The 20,556-nt window shown below is 39.4% G+C and overlaps 1 protein-coding gene across 6 annotated transcripts in view; it reads left to right on the forward strand.

Annotated features, from left to right (window-relative positions):
- The window catches only part of CNTNAP4 (contactin associated protein family member 4), a gene marked incomplete at both ends in the record, with an annotated part of 248,388 nt that overhangs the window by 53,005 nt on the left and 174,827 nt on the right, over window positions 1-20,556 (forward strand). For 5 of the 6 annotated variants that reach the window (XM_079799313.1, XM_079799316.1, XM_079799318.1 and 2 more), the window contains one exon: window positions 20,159-20,352. In XM_079799313.1, the coding sequence (XP_079655439.1) occupies window positions 20,159-20,352 (194 nt within the window). The remainder of the gene's footprint in view (window positions 1-20,158; window positions 20,353-20,556) is intronic. The other variant, XM_079799314.1, reaches the window with a different exon arrangement.

Here is a 20,556-nt window from a genome sequence, read left to right on the forward strand (position 1 = left end):
TCCCTCCCTTCTCTGCTGCCCCTCCGGCTTCCCTCCCATCTCCGCTGCCCTGCCTGCTTCCCTCCCTTCTCTGCCGTCCCGCTTGCTTGCTTCTCCACAGCTTTGCTCCCTTCTGCAGCGCTTGGCTTCCTTCTATGCTGTCTTCGCTCTGTGCCTGGATATGCAAATCAACCGCCATCTTGGTTGGGTTAATTTGCATACTCATGATTGGCTAGTGGGAGTGGCTTGTGGGCGTAGCAGAGCTACGGTCAATTTGCATGTTTCTCTTTTATTAGATAGGCTACCCCTAACTGGTCATGCAATTTTGAAGCCTTCCTCAAGAAGAGTTAATTTTAGTTGTATACCTGAAACTAATATAATATTGTATGTTAACTGTATTTTAATTTAAAAAAATTTAAAGTGCAGTTTTGACCTTGTTTTGTGCCCGCTTAAGACTCTCAGCCCCACCTTTATTGCATGGATAGGTGTTTCTGAATGTGCTTCCTAAGTCCAGCTAATATTCTGCAGTGGTTGAGCAGATAATTTAACCTCCAGGGAAAAACGAAAAAAAAAAAATCACAAACTTTCAGAAATTATGCTATAATTTATTGGATTGCCTCCCATTTACTAACAGAGTATAGCTATTACTGATATTTATTAGACTTGTTCTTTTCCTGTTAGTAGTACATCATATTAATTCCATGATTAGTAAAAAATCTATAAAGGTTGATGCATCATTGATGCATAAGAGCTTAAAAGAAATAAACATGTGACTTGGCTAGTGTGGCTCAGTTGGTTGGAGTGTTGCCCTATACACCAAAAGGTGGCAAGTAGTGGATTTGGTTCTCAGTCAGAGCACATACCTGGGTTGCGGTTCAGTCCTCTGTCGTGCCTGTGTGGGAGCTAATCAATTGATGTTTCTCTCTCACACTGATGTTTTTCTCCCTTCCTCTCTCTAAAATCAACTGAAAAAAAAGGAAACAGACATGTAAGAAATAGAAGTTCAGAACATGTCATAACATAAGGAGTAACTAATTTTAGTATGAAGAATAAAACATACGCACTGGGATATGTGAATATTTGAATGTGGTAATTTCATACAAGCATCTAACAAGAAAAGTGCTGGCTAGACAAAGCAAAGACATTGGACCTACTAGATAAAGATTTTAAATCAACTCTGTAAAATATACTCAAAGAGCTAAAGTAAACCAGGAGAATGCTGTCTCAACAGAGTATATCAATAGTTACAAATTATAAAAAGGAACTAAACCAGTGATTTCTAATGCAAATGTTATAATTTTTCCTATAAAGGAAAAGAATAGAGCAACACATGCATCAAAGTTACACTCCTAATAGCAAAAACATCTCATTACTAACAATAATCTTGGGGAGCAAAGCAGAACAAGCTGTTTGTAAAATTCCTCTCTCAAGACACTATCACAAACTATTTTTTAGTGGCAAAGAATATGGAGGGGTAAATATTATGAGAAAATGCTAATAGACTCCTGTTTTATTCAGTGGAAGAACTACTTTGATTTCTGAATTTTAATTCTGCTCTTGCTTATATAAGAGCAAAACACTGTGGTTTGCCTTGGTGAACCATATGGCAGGAGAAAACTCCTTTCTTGTGTTGTGGCTCATTTGGTGAGCCACTTGCAGGTTGGGAAATGCAGAGTACCTGGGCTGAGGCGACAGTGGGTAGATGACGGAGCTTTGTTCCCAGGGGAGAGTTGGCAGTCAGTGACATGTCTCAGCATCATAGTCTTACCAAACTGTGGTCATTGTCAAGAGTTCAAAAACTGGGCAGTAGATTCTGCTTTTTTGAATTAAAATGTGCTGGCTGATGTTGAGAAAGGTTAGAACATAAACTCCTCTACTTAAGATGAAATAGACATTTTTAATGACAATAATAATGCCCTGAGAGGCTACTTCTAAATGTGGGATAAGTTGAGGACTAGAAATGGGCATGATCTCCACACTTGTCCTTCATCTTCCTTCCTGGCTCAGAGAGTCACACACCACTCAGTGCTTAAGGGAGAGGGGTCACTATACAGTTTGGGAACATAAAGGACACCTTTTAGGTCTAAAGGGGGAGATGGCCAGCCTGCAGGAGAGTTTGGGAAGGAAGGAAGAGGGTTAGACATGAGCAAGCACTCATTGTCCCTGCAGTCCTATCCTCAAATTACTAGTAAGTCCATAATAGGTAGCTTTACAGAGCCCTTCATTCTCGGTCAGTGATCTGAATGTGAAAGGGTGCTTAGAGCAGGTGCTTGAAGAGGAGATTCCCCTTCACCAAGAGAAGTCGCTAAACCATTACGTTGCTGCCATGCAGAAGCGGCGGTGTGGCAGATGGCATGTGAGGAAGACCAGGAGCTACTGTGGGCACCGAGAAGGGATGCAGACGTTCAGGAATGAGGCGGTGGGTGTGGGCAGTGTCATACCTGGGTGGGGGGAAGAACATCAGGATGTTGTGATAAGGCATGTTGCAGCTGACCTGTGACAGATCACCACGGAGCACAGTGGAAGCTGCTTGGATGTCGGGATCGTTCACAGCCCGCGTAGAGGACTAAGCAGGGGTCCTCCCCTGCACTGCACCAGGACTAACTCCAGGGCCAGCAGGAGGGGAGGGAGGTTCCTGCAAGCACTTTGAAGCTGAAGGTGACAGACATTTAATCCTGAATTGCCTGAGTAATCCATGAACTGGACTGGGTTCCTCTGAAACAATTAGATTGATTTTCTACATCAGGCAGAATAGGAGCTCGAGGGAGAAAATTAGATTGAGTTAGGAAAAAAAAAAGCATTTTTCACACCTGAGGCTGTAACTGAGAAATTCATAACCGCAATATGATTCCAACCGCTTTGCTAAAGAAGCTTATCTGAGATACGATTAATAACCTGCTGGCTCGTGAGAGCCCACTGTGAGCAGCTCTTCTAATTCAGAATTATCAGGTCGGGAGCTTGAAATCTGTCATGGAGGGAGTATTTACACCATAGGAATTGACAAATGCTATCAAAGCAGGACTTCTCCCCCCCCCAGAGGACAACTTATTAAAAACTTACCAGCATACTACTACCTACCTGAACTTATCTCTTATGAGACAAAACATAATGATGTTGGGAAAAGATATTGTAACTTCTTTTAAAAATTGGACTGTGATGCAAAAATTAGACTAAGATATTTTTTAAATCTCATTTCTGCCTTTTTTTCTGTTTTGAAAAGATGTGAGGAGAGTTTGTTAATAGTGTTGAGATTGTTCAAAAACCTAAAATCTAACTACTTAAACAAAAAGAGTTTGACATGTTCCCAGGGCTTGATTGTTTGCTGCTTAAAAAAATAAATAAATATATATGTGTGTATATATATATATATATATATATATATATATATATATATATGTATATATATATAAATATATATGTATATATATATTTTTATTTATATATATAAATAATACATTATTTTGCATATTCATGATGCACATCTTCTGTTTTTCTTCATGACATATAGATGTGAGTTAAGGTTTTTATTTAGTAAATATGAAAAGTGAGAAGTTAAACCAATTGGCTGTGGAAGCTACCCATACAGACAAAACTATCCATCGTCAAGCTGGGTAGAGCTTGGTAAAAGATCGCAAATACGATCTTCTTGTAGAACAATATCAATAAAAACATTTAGTATTAGTGATCTTAAAATTTTATGGGTTGCGTACATTTAAAATTGTGGATTGTCTCTTTTTAAAATTAACTTACCCTAAAATTTGTGATACACATTTGTGCCAAACACAAAACACACTCTAAGATGTCTTCAGATGCTCAAAGTTCGGCAGTTGTCTCAGCTTTGAAAGAAGACTTTCTACAGCCTGGCTCCATTCTCCTCTCTTGCCTTAATGACCACTGCCCTCTCCATGCCCCCTCCCTCCCTTCAGTCCAATTACTGTCATCCTGAAAAATGGGCCTTGCATTTGTCTGCCCTACGTCAGTCCTCTGCTTGGAAGACTCCAACCCTTTATTTTGACCTTTCACAACCCTACTCCAGAGCCTACATACAATATCTGTTTCCCTAATCACTCAGCCAGCAGGACACTCCCGCACCCCAAACTTCCTTAGTGTGTGCTCTGTTTCGGTTCCTCGCTTCCTCAGGTAATATGCATCACCTGCTATGTGTCGTCTTGCTCTTTCATAAAAGATAAACTGTAGTGACGGTGAAGCCACGTTGTATGTTAAGAACATGCTCTGGAGTCAGATTGTGTTTAGGATTTTGCCTGATTTTACTGCAGCTCCGTGCCCTTCTCAAGTGACCACTTCTCTTTGCCTCTGTCTGTTTATGTCTACAAAGGGCCCCCAAAATAATAATTTCCATCCCGTAGGCTTATTGTGAGAATCCTGTGAATTAGGGCAGTGAAGCACTTAGTACATTGTAGAATGCGTAAGTGGTTTCTATTGCGAGCTGGCAGGTCCAGAGTCATTCTTACCACTGCTTTAGATTATGGATATACTGATGACATTTTGGGTCATGGTTTTAGGATGTAATTGTGGTTATTAATGAGGGTGATCAGAATGTAGCAATAGTTCCTTGTATAGTTTTCTCTGTTTGAAAAGTTTGTGTGTGATTTAGTACTAAAAAGCAGAACCAGTCAATGTGACTTTATTCTTTTCCATGAGGGACGGCATTTAGAGATGTTAAAGAAGGTGATATAACTTTCTAGTTTTTTTTTTGTTTGTTTCCATAATTTTTATTAAGAATTAGAAATATCTCATTTCTGCCTCTTTTCTATTTTGAAAAGATGTGAGGAGAGTTTGTTAATAGTGTTTAGATTGTTCAAAAACAAAATATAACTACTTTATAAACTATATAAACCAGAATAATTAATTTAAATTTTAAGATATTTAATCATATAAGACACCTTATTAAATCAATATTCAACCAATATTCACTCATTCATTGGAATTCAAGACACATTTCAGATACTCCAAAATAAGATTGATGGGAATTAATCAGAATGTTTCTAATAAAAGAAATGGTGAAAGAGAGTTTGATCCTTTGAAATGTCAATTTTCTCATAAAAAAAAAGTCTGTCATTTTGTTACCAGAAAGCTAGATAAACTCTTACAGCCCTTTGACCTTCTGAAGTCATCTCAGAATCTACCTAATTTACTTCAATTGCTGTGTGTGTGACTGTCTTCGAACAATAGCAGTTCACCCAACAGCAAGTCTCACTTTTATGTCTGACCACAAAAAATGTTACCAGGTTGGATTCAAATGTGACGGTGATATTCTAATTTGGATTTTATTCTTATTTATACATTTAATGAACATAAATCAACTCAGTTCCCTTATATTACAAAGTTCTTACATGTAACAAGCTAGATTATGAGAGAGGTAGTACTTGAGCTGCAGTTGGGAGATGGAGGAAAGAAAGTCCTGGCTGAGTAAGAGACAGGAATATATACAATTGAAATGAAATTGTGGAGAATGACAATAGACTTCATAGCCAATTGTATGGTTTTCTGAAGCTCCTATGCCAGATTGAAGTTGTATTAATGTTGTTCAAAAAAAGGTGACTTTTTGTTACCAGGAGAAAAATTACCCAAACTGCTATTACCAAAACAATTCTGGGAACAATGGCTAAGAACAGATTAGTAATTTTAGAGACATATATTGAAGATTTCTAGAACGGGTAGGCCACAGGCAGGAAAACCATTTCCTGTCTTCTTCTCCAAACCCATAAACTTACTCAAACCCCACTGGCCTTGCTTCATTCTCCTCATCCTAGAAGAGCTGCCCCCAGGCCTAAAGTAAGTCATTCCACAGCAGCCTAATTCTTTGGACTTCCTCCGGACTCCTGTTCCTTCAGTTTTTTATCTTTCAAATATCCCTTCCACTAATCATTCCTTATTCTCAGCACCACCATCAGAAAGCTTTCCAAGTTCTCAGCCTTGACTTTGCCCTCTGCCTCCTCCTTGCCCTCCTTGCATCTAATATCTGAGGGTCACCACAGGTCACCAGGTCCTGCCAGTTCTCCCTCACTGCGATGTCGCAGATGTTGTCATGTTTTTCACTCTTTCATTTACTCAATTCAAAACGATATCCCCAGCAACCTGCAAGGAAATACAGAAAATCATTTTATAACTGAGTGGTTGAAATGATAAGGTACAGATAATGAAAAGGCTAAAGTGACAATGAAAATCACTTTGGAGGGAATATAGACCAGGTTTGGCAATTTCTATACATATAGAAATTTCTATATTTGTTACTCAAGGGAATAATTAGAAATGATCCCAAGATTTTAGTCTGATTGAGTAGAAGATATGAAGATGTGGCCATCTGGTTTTGACAGGAGGCAGGGTGTCCATTTTTGGAATAGTGAACTTGATATATATAGAGAGAGCATCCATGAATAGATCTATTGGAAGTATTCAGAATTTGGGATACAGACTTCAAAAGAAAGTCAGAGCTAAAAATAAAGATTCAGGCTTCATCATCCAAACACAAAATTAATCATTGTAGCTACAGGCATGATAAACATAGTTCACTGAGACTATAAAGTAAAAGGAGAAGAGAGTTGTGTTAGCTTTTATTTTTTTTTATTTTTTTAATATATATTTTATTGATTTTTTACAGAGAGGAAAGGAGAGGGATAGAGAGTTAGAAACATCGATGAGAGAGAAACATCGATCAGCTGCCTCCTGCACCCCCCGCACTGGGGATGTGCCCGCAACCAAGGTACATGCCCTTGACCGGAATCGAACCTGGGACCTTTCAGTCTGCAGGCCGACGCTCTATCCACTGAGCCAAACCGGTTTTGGCAAGTTGTGTTAGCTTTTAAACAAAGGCAGAGAAAGGGAACTCTATGAAAGGTGTTGCAAAGGGCTGGCTGGAGAGGTGGAGAAAAACTAACAAATGAGAATTTGCAGTCACATGGAGCTAGAGGAGAGAGAGACTTGCTGTAAGTGACAGATTTTCGATCATGACTTCTGATCTAGAAACATTTCCTGATGCTTTTTTCTCTGTTCATTTACTGAGCCAGATGAATATCCAAAAAGCTTTGTGTGTGTTTTTTTTGTTAATTAATTAATTTTTTATTTTTTAAAGTATATATTTTTATTGATTTCAGAGAGGAAAGGAGAAGGAGAGAGAAATAGAAACATCAATGATGAGAGATGCCTCCTGCATGCCTCCTTCTGAGGATCAAGCCCGCAACCCTGGGCATGTGACCTGACCAGGAATTGAACCGTAACCTTCTGGTTCATAGGTTGATGCTCAACCATTGAACCACTCCAGCTGGGCTTGTTTTTGTTTTTAATTAAAGCATCATCTCTCAAGAATCATGAAAATCATAGCTTCATTATGAAAACTCTACTTGTAGATCACCTGGGAATTCCATGTAATGCCCATATCATCATGTTATTCCTCCTATTTTTATGTTAAGGAGCATAAAAGGCTTGGAAATTTGGATCCAGGCTTGCATATAATCGTGCAGAGATGATAGACTTTAGACATTTTATGAAGGGTGTGTAACACAACACAATATTCGTCTACTCAATTATGCATCCGTTGAAGAGAAAAAAGTGGTGCCTTTAAATAAAAGTATAAAGTTCTTGACATTTATGTTTGACTATTGAGCTTCACTGACTCTGGGAATATTACTTTCATATTTCCTAAAGTTACAAATTGCTAATTTAAAAAAAATCACTTTATTGAAGTATGACTGTGTCAGGGCCCAGGGCAGGCCTCCCCCAAATGTCCCACAATGGCATATTGATTATTTTGAATTAAAGTTACTTAAGTGACAGCCGGTGCAAGAACACTCTGACCCCTCTGACTCTCTGTCCTCCTGAAAGCGGGAGATAAATCTCCCGTGTGAAAGGTGCCCTCTCTGCACCTGCAGGCTAATGAGAGAGACATCCTTATCGCCAGCCGGGGATTCAAGGCCCAGAAACATGTATAAACACACATTATTATTATTTTTTTTTACTCATTTGCTACCCAAGCCCAAACATTGCTTCGATTCTCCACTAATGAGCACCCAAATCTAAGTTTCTTTGTCCTGCCAATTCTTCACACATTTGTTGTTTCTTTGTCAGAAAGCATAAAAGGCTAACTGCTTCTTTCATACCTTGGAGCATTGTTTATGATCTCCCGTGTGTACGAATTAAATTGTTTTCTTCTCCTGTTAATCCGGTCAATTATATTTTTAGTCCACCCACAAGAACTCAGGTGTGGTAGAGGGGGACATTTCTCTCTCCCTGGCAGTTGATAGACAGAAACCTGTACACAGTTAATGTACACACCTCGATGAGTGATGGAACCATTACGCTAATTAAGGCCATATTCTTATTCATCACCTCCAAATTTTTCTCCGCCCTTTATTTATTTTTATTACAATTTAAAAAATGTTTTTCTCTTTTGTGCTAGTTTTCTAAATTATAATGCAAATTCCCAATAGCAACAACACATTGACCTTCATTTTATTTTCAGAAAAATAATATAATAAAGCAGTAACAATTGCAACACAATAATCAATGCCAGTAATCGATTCTTCATTTTGGGTATCACAAGAGTTTGCGCTTTGTAATTACTGCAGCTACTGTGCACCGTGCTGCGTCTGCTCAGATGCTGTTTTTCAGGCGCCACCTTCGTCTCTGTGGGAACAGTGTGTGGGAACACGCAGGGCTGTGGGTGAGATTCTCAGTAGTGCCAGGAGCAGTTTGAAATTGGCTGGGCAGAAGCAGACCTATTTCTTTGTCCGTCTTTTCTGATCCAGAAAATGTTTGCATTAACTCTCCTTCCCAGCTGGAAGCACTACTTTATTATGACTCAGTGGATCAATATACACTGAGAACCCTGGACTATGATAGGTGGCCTGACAATTGTGTGAAAGGCCTCATTGGTTTGAGTGGAAATGAGGTTGCTTTGTGAGACTTTCTTTTTATCAAAAAGGACAATTTAGAACTTTCCATTATTCATTACAAATAGAAATAGGAGAGAGATAAACAGAGCTGAATGAGATTTTTTTTTTCCTTTTGGCCTGTACTTCCTACCTCTCACATCACGACAGGCTCCATCATGCTTCCTCAAAATGAGCTGATTTTTATGTTGGTGGAGGCAGGGAAATAGTTGCCTGCTCTTTCTAATACAGAATATTTAGTTGTATATAATTTTAGAAGGTATTTATTTCTCGATTTAGCAGATGCAGTGATAAAATTATAAGTTTGTAAGCATAGGTTTAAATCAGATTGATTAATACATGTCTTGATTAGAAAAGTCACCCAGCAGTGGTTTGTTACATTTGCATCTATTCTCTATTTTAGCCTAATATAATATCCCAAAATCAAATACATTGAAACTTGATTTGTCTTATATACCAAGGTAAAGAAATCATTTAAAACACATGCAGTAATTGATAATTTAAAAAAATTACATGGGTGTCAGTCACTGGTAGAATGAATGGTGATGTATTATAATTTTGACACAAGTCACATAAGAGCATATTTTCCGCTATAGTTTTAATAAAATCGTAACTCTGGTGTGCTCCTCTATATTTGTACATAGGCTAGGAGCCAGATGGGGCTGCCTAGGGGGGTTGGATGTCAGAGGAAGCAATTCATTTGTGTAGCTAAAGGGTCTGCAATCTGAGCATTTCTAGACTTGAGTATGTGCAAGGAGAATATTGTACCTGCTGGCTTCAGACACTGAGTTCTATTTGTATCCTAGTCCATGATGCTATTGTAGAACATTATATCTGTTAAAGCCAGTGGGGGGGGGGGGAGAGAGAGAGAGAGAGAGAGAGAGAGAGAGAGAGAGAGAGAGAGAGAGAGTGTGTGTGTGTGTGTATTTTCAGGTTGTACCAAATATCATTGTCATGTCCAATGAATGCTAGTGGCTCTGCTGTAGAGTGCTTGTTAGTAGTTGAGGAATACCATGGAAACACCACGTATTTTTCATTATTGTCCAAACTTTAGCAGCTATGAGTATTGTTTTAAGGTGGGGGAGATCCCATTTGCCCTTCACTCCAGAGACTATTTCCTATATGTGCCCACATATCAGATCACTTCAAGCCCCCACACCTCTGCTGGTAAAATAGCCTCTTTTATTTGTGTCTGTATTTTCCAGGTAAATTCTCAAACTTTCTGATTTCCTAATCTTCCCTCTGCTCCTTTCCAAAATGGCAGTAGACATATGAGGAACTCAGATGACACCATGGCTCAGTTGGGTGGGGCTCCCCTGGTGTATGTGGTGTCCACCGCAAGACCATTGGTTGGATCCCGTGTCCCAGGTCAGCGGTATCTACTGAGTGTGGTTGCGTTGGTGCTAACCCTGAATGTTTGTTGATATGCATGGCCAAATGTGTGACCAATCTGTTCCTTAGACTGGGCTTTTGCTCCGTGACACTTCTTGTTGCTATTCAGCTTTCCTGAAACTGGCTGTGACATTCTTTTGATTAATAGGCAGAGCAGAGGTGCAGTCATCTTTGTATTTTCACTGCCATGTGGAATGGCTTCTGGGGAACATGATTTCATAGGTAGGAAATGACATACACATTGTTCTTTTAAATTTTTTAAAAATTTATATTTATTAACTTGAGAGAAAGAGAGAGAGAGAAAGAGAGAGAGAGAAATTTGTTGTTCCACTTATTCATGCATTTCATTGGGTTGATTCTTGTATGTGCCCTGACTGGGAATCGAACCCTCAACCTTGGCACATCAGAATGACACTCCAACCCACTGAGATACCCAGCCAGGGTGAAAACACATTATTTTAATAAAAAATATCTCCTGACAAAGGAAAAAACCCACTGGATTGGGTTAAACATACAGGAAAGACTTAATTCAAGACTATAGCAGAGGGGGTCAAGACTGGCTATAGGAGAGAGAGATTGAACTCAATTCTTTGAAACAAAAGGTGGGGAAGTTTTTGAGCCCTTGGTTGAGCTAGTGGAAAAGTACTAGAGAACATTGTGTGTGTGTGTGTGTGTGTGTGTGTGTGTGTGTGTGTGTGTGTGTGTGGTGTGGGCGGGGAGTTGGTCAATTTGGTTAGGCCATTTATGTTTGCTAGTTGGTGCTTATGGGCGGCAGGCTCCTCCCCTCCCACAGAGACTGGGAGACTGGCTCTGTGTTCTTGATGATTCATTTCAAAGGGCTGGCTCTCAGGTCCTTGGGAAAGACATTCTTGAATTGTAAAACTGGAAAGCTGCTTAATGAAGATTTATATCTCAAGGGGACAGATAAATAATTTACAATAGCAAGTTTCTTAAATTAAATGCTCTAAAAAAAGGGAGGTCAGAGACCTGTAGTCAGGAAAAAACCTGTCTAACATTTAGTCAAGCTGAGGGAACATTAAGACTATCTTGGGCACAAGTACCACTAATAATATTTCCCATTGCCTGGAAAATAAACATTTTCACAATGAAATAACACTTAAAAAGGAATAAATTATGGAATTAAGTAAAGTATGTGTATTCAAGACTGAATTATACAAATATCTAAGCCTACAGGTAACCATATCTCATAAATTGGAAACACGATACTGTGTTAATATGTTTCAGTATTTGTACAAATTGGGAAAATATTGCTGCCTTAATCAATCAAATGCTTGGGATTGGTTTTGCACTTTTGCACCTTTTTGATCTGTGACCTAATAATGCTGGCTTTTCTGATCATGATGGGTAAATAATATCTGTTGGAAACAAGAGAGTGACTTTGGTTTGTTGATCCAGAAGAAGTGATATGAGGACATTTGACTCATGACAGCTTATCATCTCTGTCTGGCTGGGGAAGATTAAAAAAAAGGTAGGAAAGCAAAAGATGGTTTTCCACCCTCTGGGGTATTGTAACTTTGCTCTTTCTGATGCATGATGTCATTGTTAAGATGACCTGCCTCACTGTACTAGATCTAAATAGAAACTTTTAGAAACTTCATTATAATGAGCTTAGAAAGCAAAACACGGGCAGGTCTTGAATGTCATCTGAATTTCTAGACATCATGTGCTAAAAGTAGTTTTTCCAAAACTGGGCATTTGAATGAAATAAAACTTACTGTGATAAAAAAATGAAGGCACAGAATTTGGTGTTTTTGTAATTTTGTTCTATCTTTTCAAAGGAAATTTGGCTGTCCCCAAAATTGCAAGTCAAATACACAAATCAAAATGCCTGAAAAAAAGAAAAGGATGTAAACATTTACTTTTCAATCCGCTGAATTATTAAAGGTTTCAGAAATGTTTGATCTGGAAATATAAGAAGTAGGTCTGAGAGTCAGTGTGACAGTTTGCCGTGGGGGGAAATTGATCAACAGCAAAGAACTAAAACCTACGCAAATTGAGTGAGGTATTATTAATTTAGAACCTTTCTGGGAAAATGAAGTGAAAAGCATCTCTCTTCTTTTTATCATATCAAAAAATCAAAAAACAAAGTGATAAATATATCTAGGAAACAAAGTTTACAAGTTATTAAACTGTGTAACCTTGAGGCAGTTGGTAGTGTGTGTGTGTGTGTGTGTGTATGTGTGTGTGTGTGTGTGCGCGCGCGCGTTCAGGTATATGCTTGTGTGCATTACCCAAATGCTTAAGCTTTCTGTTTGGAACCTTCATTGAAAATACTCTTCCTCAAATAAAAGTGTCCTGACCCCCTCTGCTATAGTCTTGATTTTATTTAGTTTGGCTCTAGTTCCAGCTTTGCTACTATTTTGGTATATGAATTTACAGTCTTATATGCATATGGCTACACATTTATTTTGTTCCTTAATAAAATAAATATTTATTAATCACCTACTATGTGTCAAGACAGTGTGATAAATACTCAGGATCTATCAGTGAACAAAATAGGTAAATAATTCTGACCTCCTGGATCATACATTCTAATAAGGCACAATAAAGGATAAATTATAAGAAAATTATATGTTATGTATAAAGATGTCAATTTCTGTTTCAAAATGAAAAGTGGTTTATAGTAAGATGAATGAGAGTAGGATTGCTGGGTGGGAGGAATTTAAATAGGGGAGGTCAGGAGATACAAACTTCTCTGAGAGGAATCCGATTTGAGCAAAGATTTGAAGGCAAAGATGTTTGCCCAGTGGAGAAGAGAATTCCAGGCAGAAAGAGAGCTTAACAAAGCATGGGGTGGGAGATGGGAAAATGGCTGAAGTTTGCTCAAAGAACCTCAAGGAGGCTATTGTTAAAGGAGGGGGGCAAGCTGGGATGAAGAGGTCAAGAGGTCAGACACGGGGTAGGAGTGGTGTGTGTGTGAGCGGATCATGTAGAACTTTGTAGGCCGTATACTAAGTGTAAAATTGAGAGTGATTGTGGATACAGGAATGGTTTTTTATTTAACCTGTTGTGCAGAGAATGGAGATTAAGTGAGCAAATGTAGAAGCAGTAAGATTTGTTAGGTGGTATTGTGAGAATCCAGGCTAGAACAATGTGGCTTACCTGTGACGGTGGGGAAATGGTCTACTTCCAGAGGGGTGAGTCCTACCAACAGCATTTTTGGTTGGTTTGGTAGTTTGGTGAGAGAAAGAGAGGAGTCAAGCACAGCTACATATTTTTTCCTTTTGTCCTGAGAAACTGGAAGAATGGAATTGTCATAAACTGGGTTGGGGAAGGGTATGACTAGAGTAAGATTTGGGGGATGAATGAGAGTTTGGTTTGGAAAATGTTAAAGGTATTAAGTAGGGAGTTGAATGTATAAGAATGGAGTGCAGGGAAGAGGTGTGGATGGAGATACAAATTAGGGAATTATTGGCATATGTATAATATTTAAATTTATGAAGTAAAGAGAGGTTACCCAGGGCTGGATGTGGAGAAGAAGCAGGATGAAGGACTGGGCCGTGGGCATCTCATCCTTAGGAGGTAATGAGAGATAAAAGGAAGAACCAGCAATGGAGCCTGAGAAGAAGCAACCAATAAGCTAGACAGAAAATTATGATAATGAGTTTTTTGTGCGGAAGCTAAGTGAACAGAGTATGTCCAGGCATTGGGAATAGTCAGAAGTACAGATGTCACTGATTGAAAGGAAGACTGAAATCTGACCATTCAATTTAGTAACGTGGCTTTTTGACACGAGCAGATGAGTGGTGTGCAGTGAAAGTCTAATTGGAGTTGGCCTAAGAGAAAATGAATGAGAAAAATTGCAGAGAGTGAGGATGGACATCTTATTTTAAGAATCCTATAATAAAAGGCTAATATGCAAATTGACCAAACAGCCGAACAACCAGTCGCTATTAATGCGCACTGACCACCAGGGGGCAGATGCTTAACGCAGGAGCTGCCCCCTGGTGGTCAGTGCGCTCCCACAGGGGATGTGCTGCTCAGCCAGAAGCTGGGCTCATGGCTGGCAAGTGCAGCTGCAGCAGTGGGAGCCTTTCCCGCCTCCGCAGCAGTGCTAAGGCCCACTCCCCCTAAGCTGTCAGTCGGACATACCCCGAGGGCTCCTGGACGGCGATAGGGCACAGGCTGGACTGAGTAACCCCTTTCCCCCCCAGTGCACAAATTTCATGCACTGGGCCTCTAGTATTAATATAAAAAAGCAGAAACATGTAGAGTGGGGTCAAGAGAAGCTTTATTTTTCTTTCTGACAGCGTGCTTAAGTAGTATACATTGATGGGGATGATTCATTAAAAAGAAAAAAAAAAATAACGAAGCCCAGGAGAGAGGAGAATTGGTAAAGCCGTGACCCTGCGTAGGTTCCGCACACATGGAAGGAGGTGGTGCAGTGAGAAGGCACCAGGGACGCTCGGTAGACACAGCTGGATTTGGGGGTGCTGACTGTGCCACCTCAACTTGGTCTCACTTCATCTCTCAATTCTGCTTCCCTCTGTGCTGGCTTCACTCAGCAGGCTTTCCACAGTAATAGCTGCTACAGCTTGATGCTGGAATCCTGTGTTTTCAGCATTCACAGCAGAAAAGAGGATTTCTTTTCCAATTGTCCCAACAAAACCTTGGAATTGCCCCACTGGCTTGGCTCAGGTCACCTGTGCGTAACAAGCACTGTGACCAAGGGAGGCGATGATGCCAAGACTCAGGAATGTACCTGAGGAAAAACTAGCAATGCACACAGCATCAACAGAGTTATGTTTTCTTCCGGCAAAAACAACTGTGCTGGCAAAAACACAAAGCAGTTAAAGGTTCCTAATGGTGGCTCGGGGACACAGCCGACCACTTAAGGGAGTCAGACCAATATTGGCACAATGTTCTTTCCGTTTCCTTACATTATTGTAATTTAATGTCAAGATCAAAATGATCTGGGTGACCTTTAGACCCTTGGGGAAGGTTGAAGTCACATATGGAAAAATAGTCATTATCTCAGAGGGAAACTTTTCTGTGACCATTTTAATAAAGCCAATTATTTTCTAGAAATGTAGATGCCCTAATGGTGGCGAGGATTGCATTCAACCATGTTCACTTGTGAAATTCAACCATGTTCACTTGTGCTCTGTGCCTTTGAACATCTGTGTCCTTTTAGGCTTTAAGTCCTAAGAAAGAAATATAGCTCCCCTTTCTGTGTAGACTCGATAACTCCTCACCTTCACTGATGACCAACAGGAATGGAGGCCATGCCATCTTTAATATTAGTAGGGGATATAAAGGATTCTTTACTATATTTTAAGGCTTTAAGCAAGAATATTTTTTCTTCGAATTTTCATTTTCACTTCCCTGAAATTGTAAGATGTGTCCCCATGACCACAAGTAAATATTGGTGATATCTGGCAAATGAGAAATATGGGCCTGAAGCATAATTCATCCAGCCAGTTATTTATAGTCAAATAACCCTGAATAAATTATTTGGATATATTCATGGGATAAAATAGAGCACTATAGGGTAATGATCATTGTATAATTATTTCAGGGGTAAAGAACTGAAAAGGATATGATTTTGAAAATGAGATCCTTACACAGATTTAAATTGTTTTAAAAGTAATTCTTATCTACACTAAAATGATTTGTGTAATATTGAGAACATTTAATTTGCATAGTATTGGGAAAATTTACTTAGCTTCTGTAAATCTTTTTTTTTGAAGTTTTACTTGAAAAGAAGAGATGTTAAGACATTTCATCTCACTAGATAATCTAAATAATTAAGTTTAATATGGTACATAAAACTTCTGGTAGAGCACTTAGCATAGAACAGGCATTGGATCATTTTTAGTTTGCTTTTCTTTCTTGACAGTTCACAGCAACATATATTCTAGAAGCAAGTTCCTTAGGAATCTGATATTTAAAAGTGGTAGGTGACACTTTCATAAGAGATGCCTTGTTTTGTGGTCATTCAGTAACAGCTTTTTCAAAGCTCAGCTCTATTGTGATCATAACTCTTTGTTTGGCGTCAGTAGCAATAATAATGGCTTTACAAGTCAAAAAGTAACAACTACCATATACTCTCATGCTTGCTGTGTGTGAGAGAAATTAATCGATACTTAATATGTTTTTTAAAATTTAATGCTCATAGCAACACTGCAAGACTCATTTAAAAGTCTCATCAATGGGGAGGGTTTTTATTTTTAAACCTGAGTTTCCAGGCTGTTTTATGAAGATTCAAGAAATGGTTTTTGGTTTTTTTTTTTGAAAATATTTATGAAACTTGATTATGCCAAATCTCAGTAGAGAGGCCAACACAGGAGAAAAAGGAGGGTGGAACAGGGAAAGAGAAATGGCGATGTGGGGAAAAAATGAATGGAGGGATAAGACTCTTGTTTTTGTTTTGTGGGACAAGTGCCTTTAACCAAGGGATAGATGGGCTTATGGAAATACGGTCTTTGGTCTCACGGGTATTTGTCTACTGTGATGTTGAATATATCGTTGTGTTAAAAGCATCATTGAAGGCAAATAGTGCTTGGCCAGCAGCTGAAAAGTTTGGTTAGTGAATAAAATAAAGATGCATTATTGTATTGTATTTTATAGTAATTCAGAGTTTAAAATTTGCTGGAGAAAGCCGTTACTTTCTCCATCAAAAAAGTAACTGTGATAATAATATGAAGGCTAGGTGGTTTGGCACTGGCCATACGGCTGGGGCAGTCTAACCTCAGCTGTAATCGAATCTTCAAGTCATGTCACTCAAGTCCCTACCTGTCATCATAGGCTGGTATTCTGTCTCTGTCTCTATCTCTATCAGTGCATTGTCCGTATCACTATTTGACATTTGTTTTAAAATTAAAAGGAGAATAAACACTCCATCACACACACCATGTGCATCTGCATAGCTGCACGGCTTAGCTCCAAGTAGGGCTCCCTGGACTTCCCGTGGCCGACTTCTCACGTGGCAAAGCCTTGGAGCGTCCGAATTTCCATTACTTTATTGGTGTACCTCCTTGAGGATAGAGCTTAATTTGCATATCAGTGGTCCCTTTTCAGCATCGGTGAGAAATTGAAATGTTCAAGGTGAATTAATCGCTAATGTTTCAAGTTGGCTAGTGCAGCTGTGACAGTGAGCGATGCGGGAAGAGGGAGCGGTCAGGGAGAGGCTCCTCTTTCCCCTGGTGAGAAATGATGATCCAGTTTCATCTCTCTGAAATCACTCATTCCGTTTCCTCACTGTGCTCCTCTCCTGTGTTCACGTTTAAAATACTGGTCTGTAAAGGAGTGTCAGAAAGCCAGAGAAATATCACCTAATTCTGTATTTTAAAATGTATCTTCATAATTAACTTTAGACCATTACAATGAACTGGAAAGAGCAAGAAGCAAAATAATCAGCATTTTCTCCCAGGTTTGTGTTGATATAGGTGACATTCCAAATGTAGAAATGTCCGGTTAAGGTGATGGCGGGCTGGGGGCACATGCTTCATGCTTTACCGTCTTTTCTATGTGAATAAATGATACAAATACAGAGAGACAGGTATCAGGAAGAGGACCAAGGATGCTTGGGTCACATCAGGCCCCAGAAGACTTTCCACTTCCAGATGTTTACTAGGCCCCGGGACAGAATAGTAAAGTTAGATAGGATGGTGGAGGAAGCTACGCACTCGCCTGCTCCCATCATGTGCCCCCAACACTAGTCACCCTGGAGTCGGGTACTAGATAACTGGGGACAACCCATTGCTCTGGAGCCCCTTCCAATTAGCCAACCCACAGGAGCGCTTAAACCTACCTAACCACACCCATTTATTAGCGGTCCCCAACAGCTTCTACTTGTCACCCTTCCCCTGGTGCATCTCCCTGCACGGCTCCAACCTTCTCTTCAAAGAGTTCTGCCTTTCATCTATCAGAGTGTCAGTGTGTGTGTCTGACATAAAAATAATTTTTAGCCCTCGCTAGTTTGGTTCAGTGGATAAAGCATCGGCCTGCGGACTAAAGGGTCCCAGGTTTGATTCCAGCCAAGGGCACATGCCAGGGTTGCGGGCTTGATCCCCCCAGTAGGGGGCATGCAGGAGGCAACCAATCAATGATTCTCTTTCATCATTGATGTTTCTATCTCTCTATCCTGCTTTTTTCCTCTCTGAAATCAATAAAAATATATTCTAAAAAATAATTTTTAAATCTTATAAAACAGTTAATACAGATGTATCCCTTTAGATCTCACAGTGGCGTGTGCTACACCACAATAGCAAACATTTATCGGGCATCTCTTGGCACTACAGCCTGTACGCCAGGTTACCTGAAATGGCACATATGTCAAGTTTAGTGCTTGAATAAAAACTGTATTTCAGTTAATGCTAATCTCTATCTAAAATGTCAGACCTTATCAGAGTCTCAAGGTGGATGGAAAAATAATGGGGGAAAATAAACATGTATTAATGTTCCTATCGGAGTGTTATATAATAGGTGTTCCATTTTAATAGTATTGAATACTAGATAATTATGGATTCAAATATGTGTCAAACTCTATTTCAGGACATTGACAGTGATTATATATTACTTACATAATCAGCAGTGTCAGTATTACTTAAGATAAATATATTCCCCAAATAAAGTATTATTATTTAAACTGAGGAACGAAACGTCTTAAGACATACAGTAGTCACATCTATAATTTTCTTGTGTGCATTGGCTAAAACAAAACAATGTTTTGTTCTCCAGTTATTTCCTTGACTATACACAAACTTCTATTTTTCACTTCTGAATGCTCAAGGACAACTTGCTCTTTGACCTTTTCCATGATTCTCCCCTCCACCACCACCATCCTCTCCTCTCTCTTCCCAGATAGGATAGAACCAGTGGTGTATTGGTAAACTGGCTGGGGTGGGGGCGGGTGCTGACTAATTGAGATTGGCAATTTCTGTGATTTAAAATACTCCTACCATGGCCAGTTGTAAAGATGGCTATGTTTAACATTCGGCTTGCAAAATCCCTGAAAATTTAATGGTCTCTCACACATGGTTGCAAGCCACTTTCTATAGGATAGAACTCTCCATCATTTATTGGGCTATTGTTCCCTGCACATGCTCCACCATTAGCATTTTTCATGCTGTGTTTCAAACATGCTTTAAAAAATGTTTTTATTAATTTTGAGAGAGAGAGAAAAGAAGAGGGAGAGAAAGAGAAACATCGATGAGAGAGAACCATTGATTTGTGCCTCCCGTGCACTCTACTGGGGATCGATCCAGTAAACCCAGGCATGCGCCCTGACCTGGAATCAAACCGCAGCCTCTCAGTGCATGGGACGATGCTCAACCATCTGAACCACACTGGCCAGGGCTCAAACATGAATTTTACTGTCTGTTCCTCATGTAAGACTATAAACACAGTGAGGTTAGGGATAATTTCTTGACCATCTTTGTATTCCAGGTTTAATGGTGTACTTCTTACTCTAAGTATTCAACATGATCATATGTAGTTTTCTAGTTCCACCATAGTGTGAAGGTCTTCCCTTAAATCTGGTTCTGAGCAAAGAAATTAAAGGCCAAATCATTACCCAGTAATGCATGTGGGCAGTAAACATGCTATTTCCTAGTGTTGGCATAAATGTCCACCTGTTGAATTAAGCACTTTAAACATTCAATGAGACCCCTAGTTCTTCCCAGTGTCAGGAGGTTCTAATACCTAGAAACAAATATAATTGACAAAACTCCATTCACTTATATTAAACTCTTGTTGCCCCACCATCCCCTACATTTAGGAGAAGTTTTATGCTTTGGATATTTGACCTTTTCAGTTCCATAGAGGAATCAAGTCTTACTAGCATTTCTTTCCCACTAACAGATTTTTAACTAATTTTTTTTTTTTTGGCCAATTTTCTTCTATTTTCACAAAAGGAGCTGGTGGCTGGTCTCCACTTGTGTCAAACAAATACCAGTGGTTACAGATTGACCTCGGAGAGAGGATGGAGATCACTGCCGTGGCCACTCAAGGCGGATATGGGAGCTCCAACTGGGTGACCAGCTACCTCCTGATGTTCAGCGACAGCGGCAGGAACTGGAAACAGTATCGACAGGAGGACAGCATCTGGGTATGTGTCTCCACAGAACGCATAGTCTCTCAGGGAAAGAGTATGGTCCATCTACATGCTGCTTACAAATCTCTTAACCCGCAGCAAGAAAAAAAATCTTTAGAATTACTTAGAAGATATTTTTTCAAGAGAAAATACAGTAATATTTATTTTCTAATACATTTTATGATCTAATTTGTGAAACTACTGAATTTAAATTTATTT

The sequence above is a fragment of the Cnephaeus nilssonii genome (assembly GCF_951640355.1).
Source record: "Cnephaeus nilssonii genome assembly, chromosome: 20".
Taxonomy (NCBI): Eukaryota; Metazoa; Chordata; class Mammalia; order Chiroptera; family Vespertilionidae; genus Cnephaeus; species Cnephaeus nilssonii.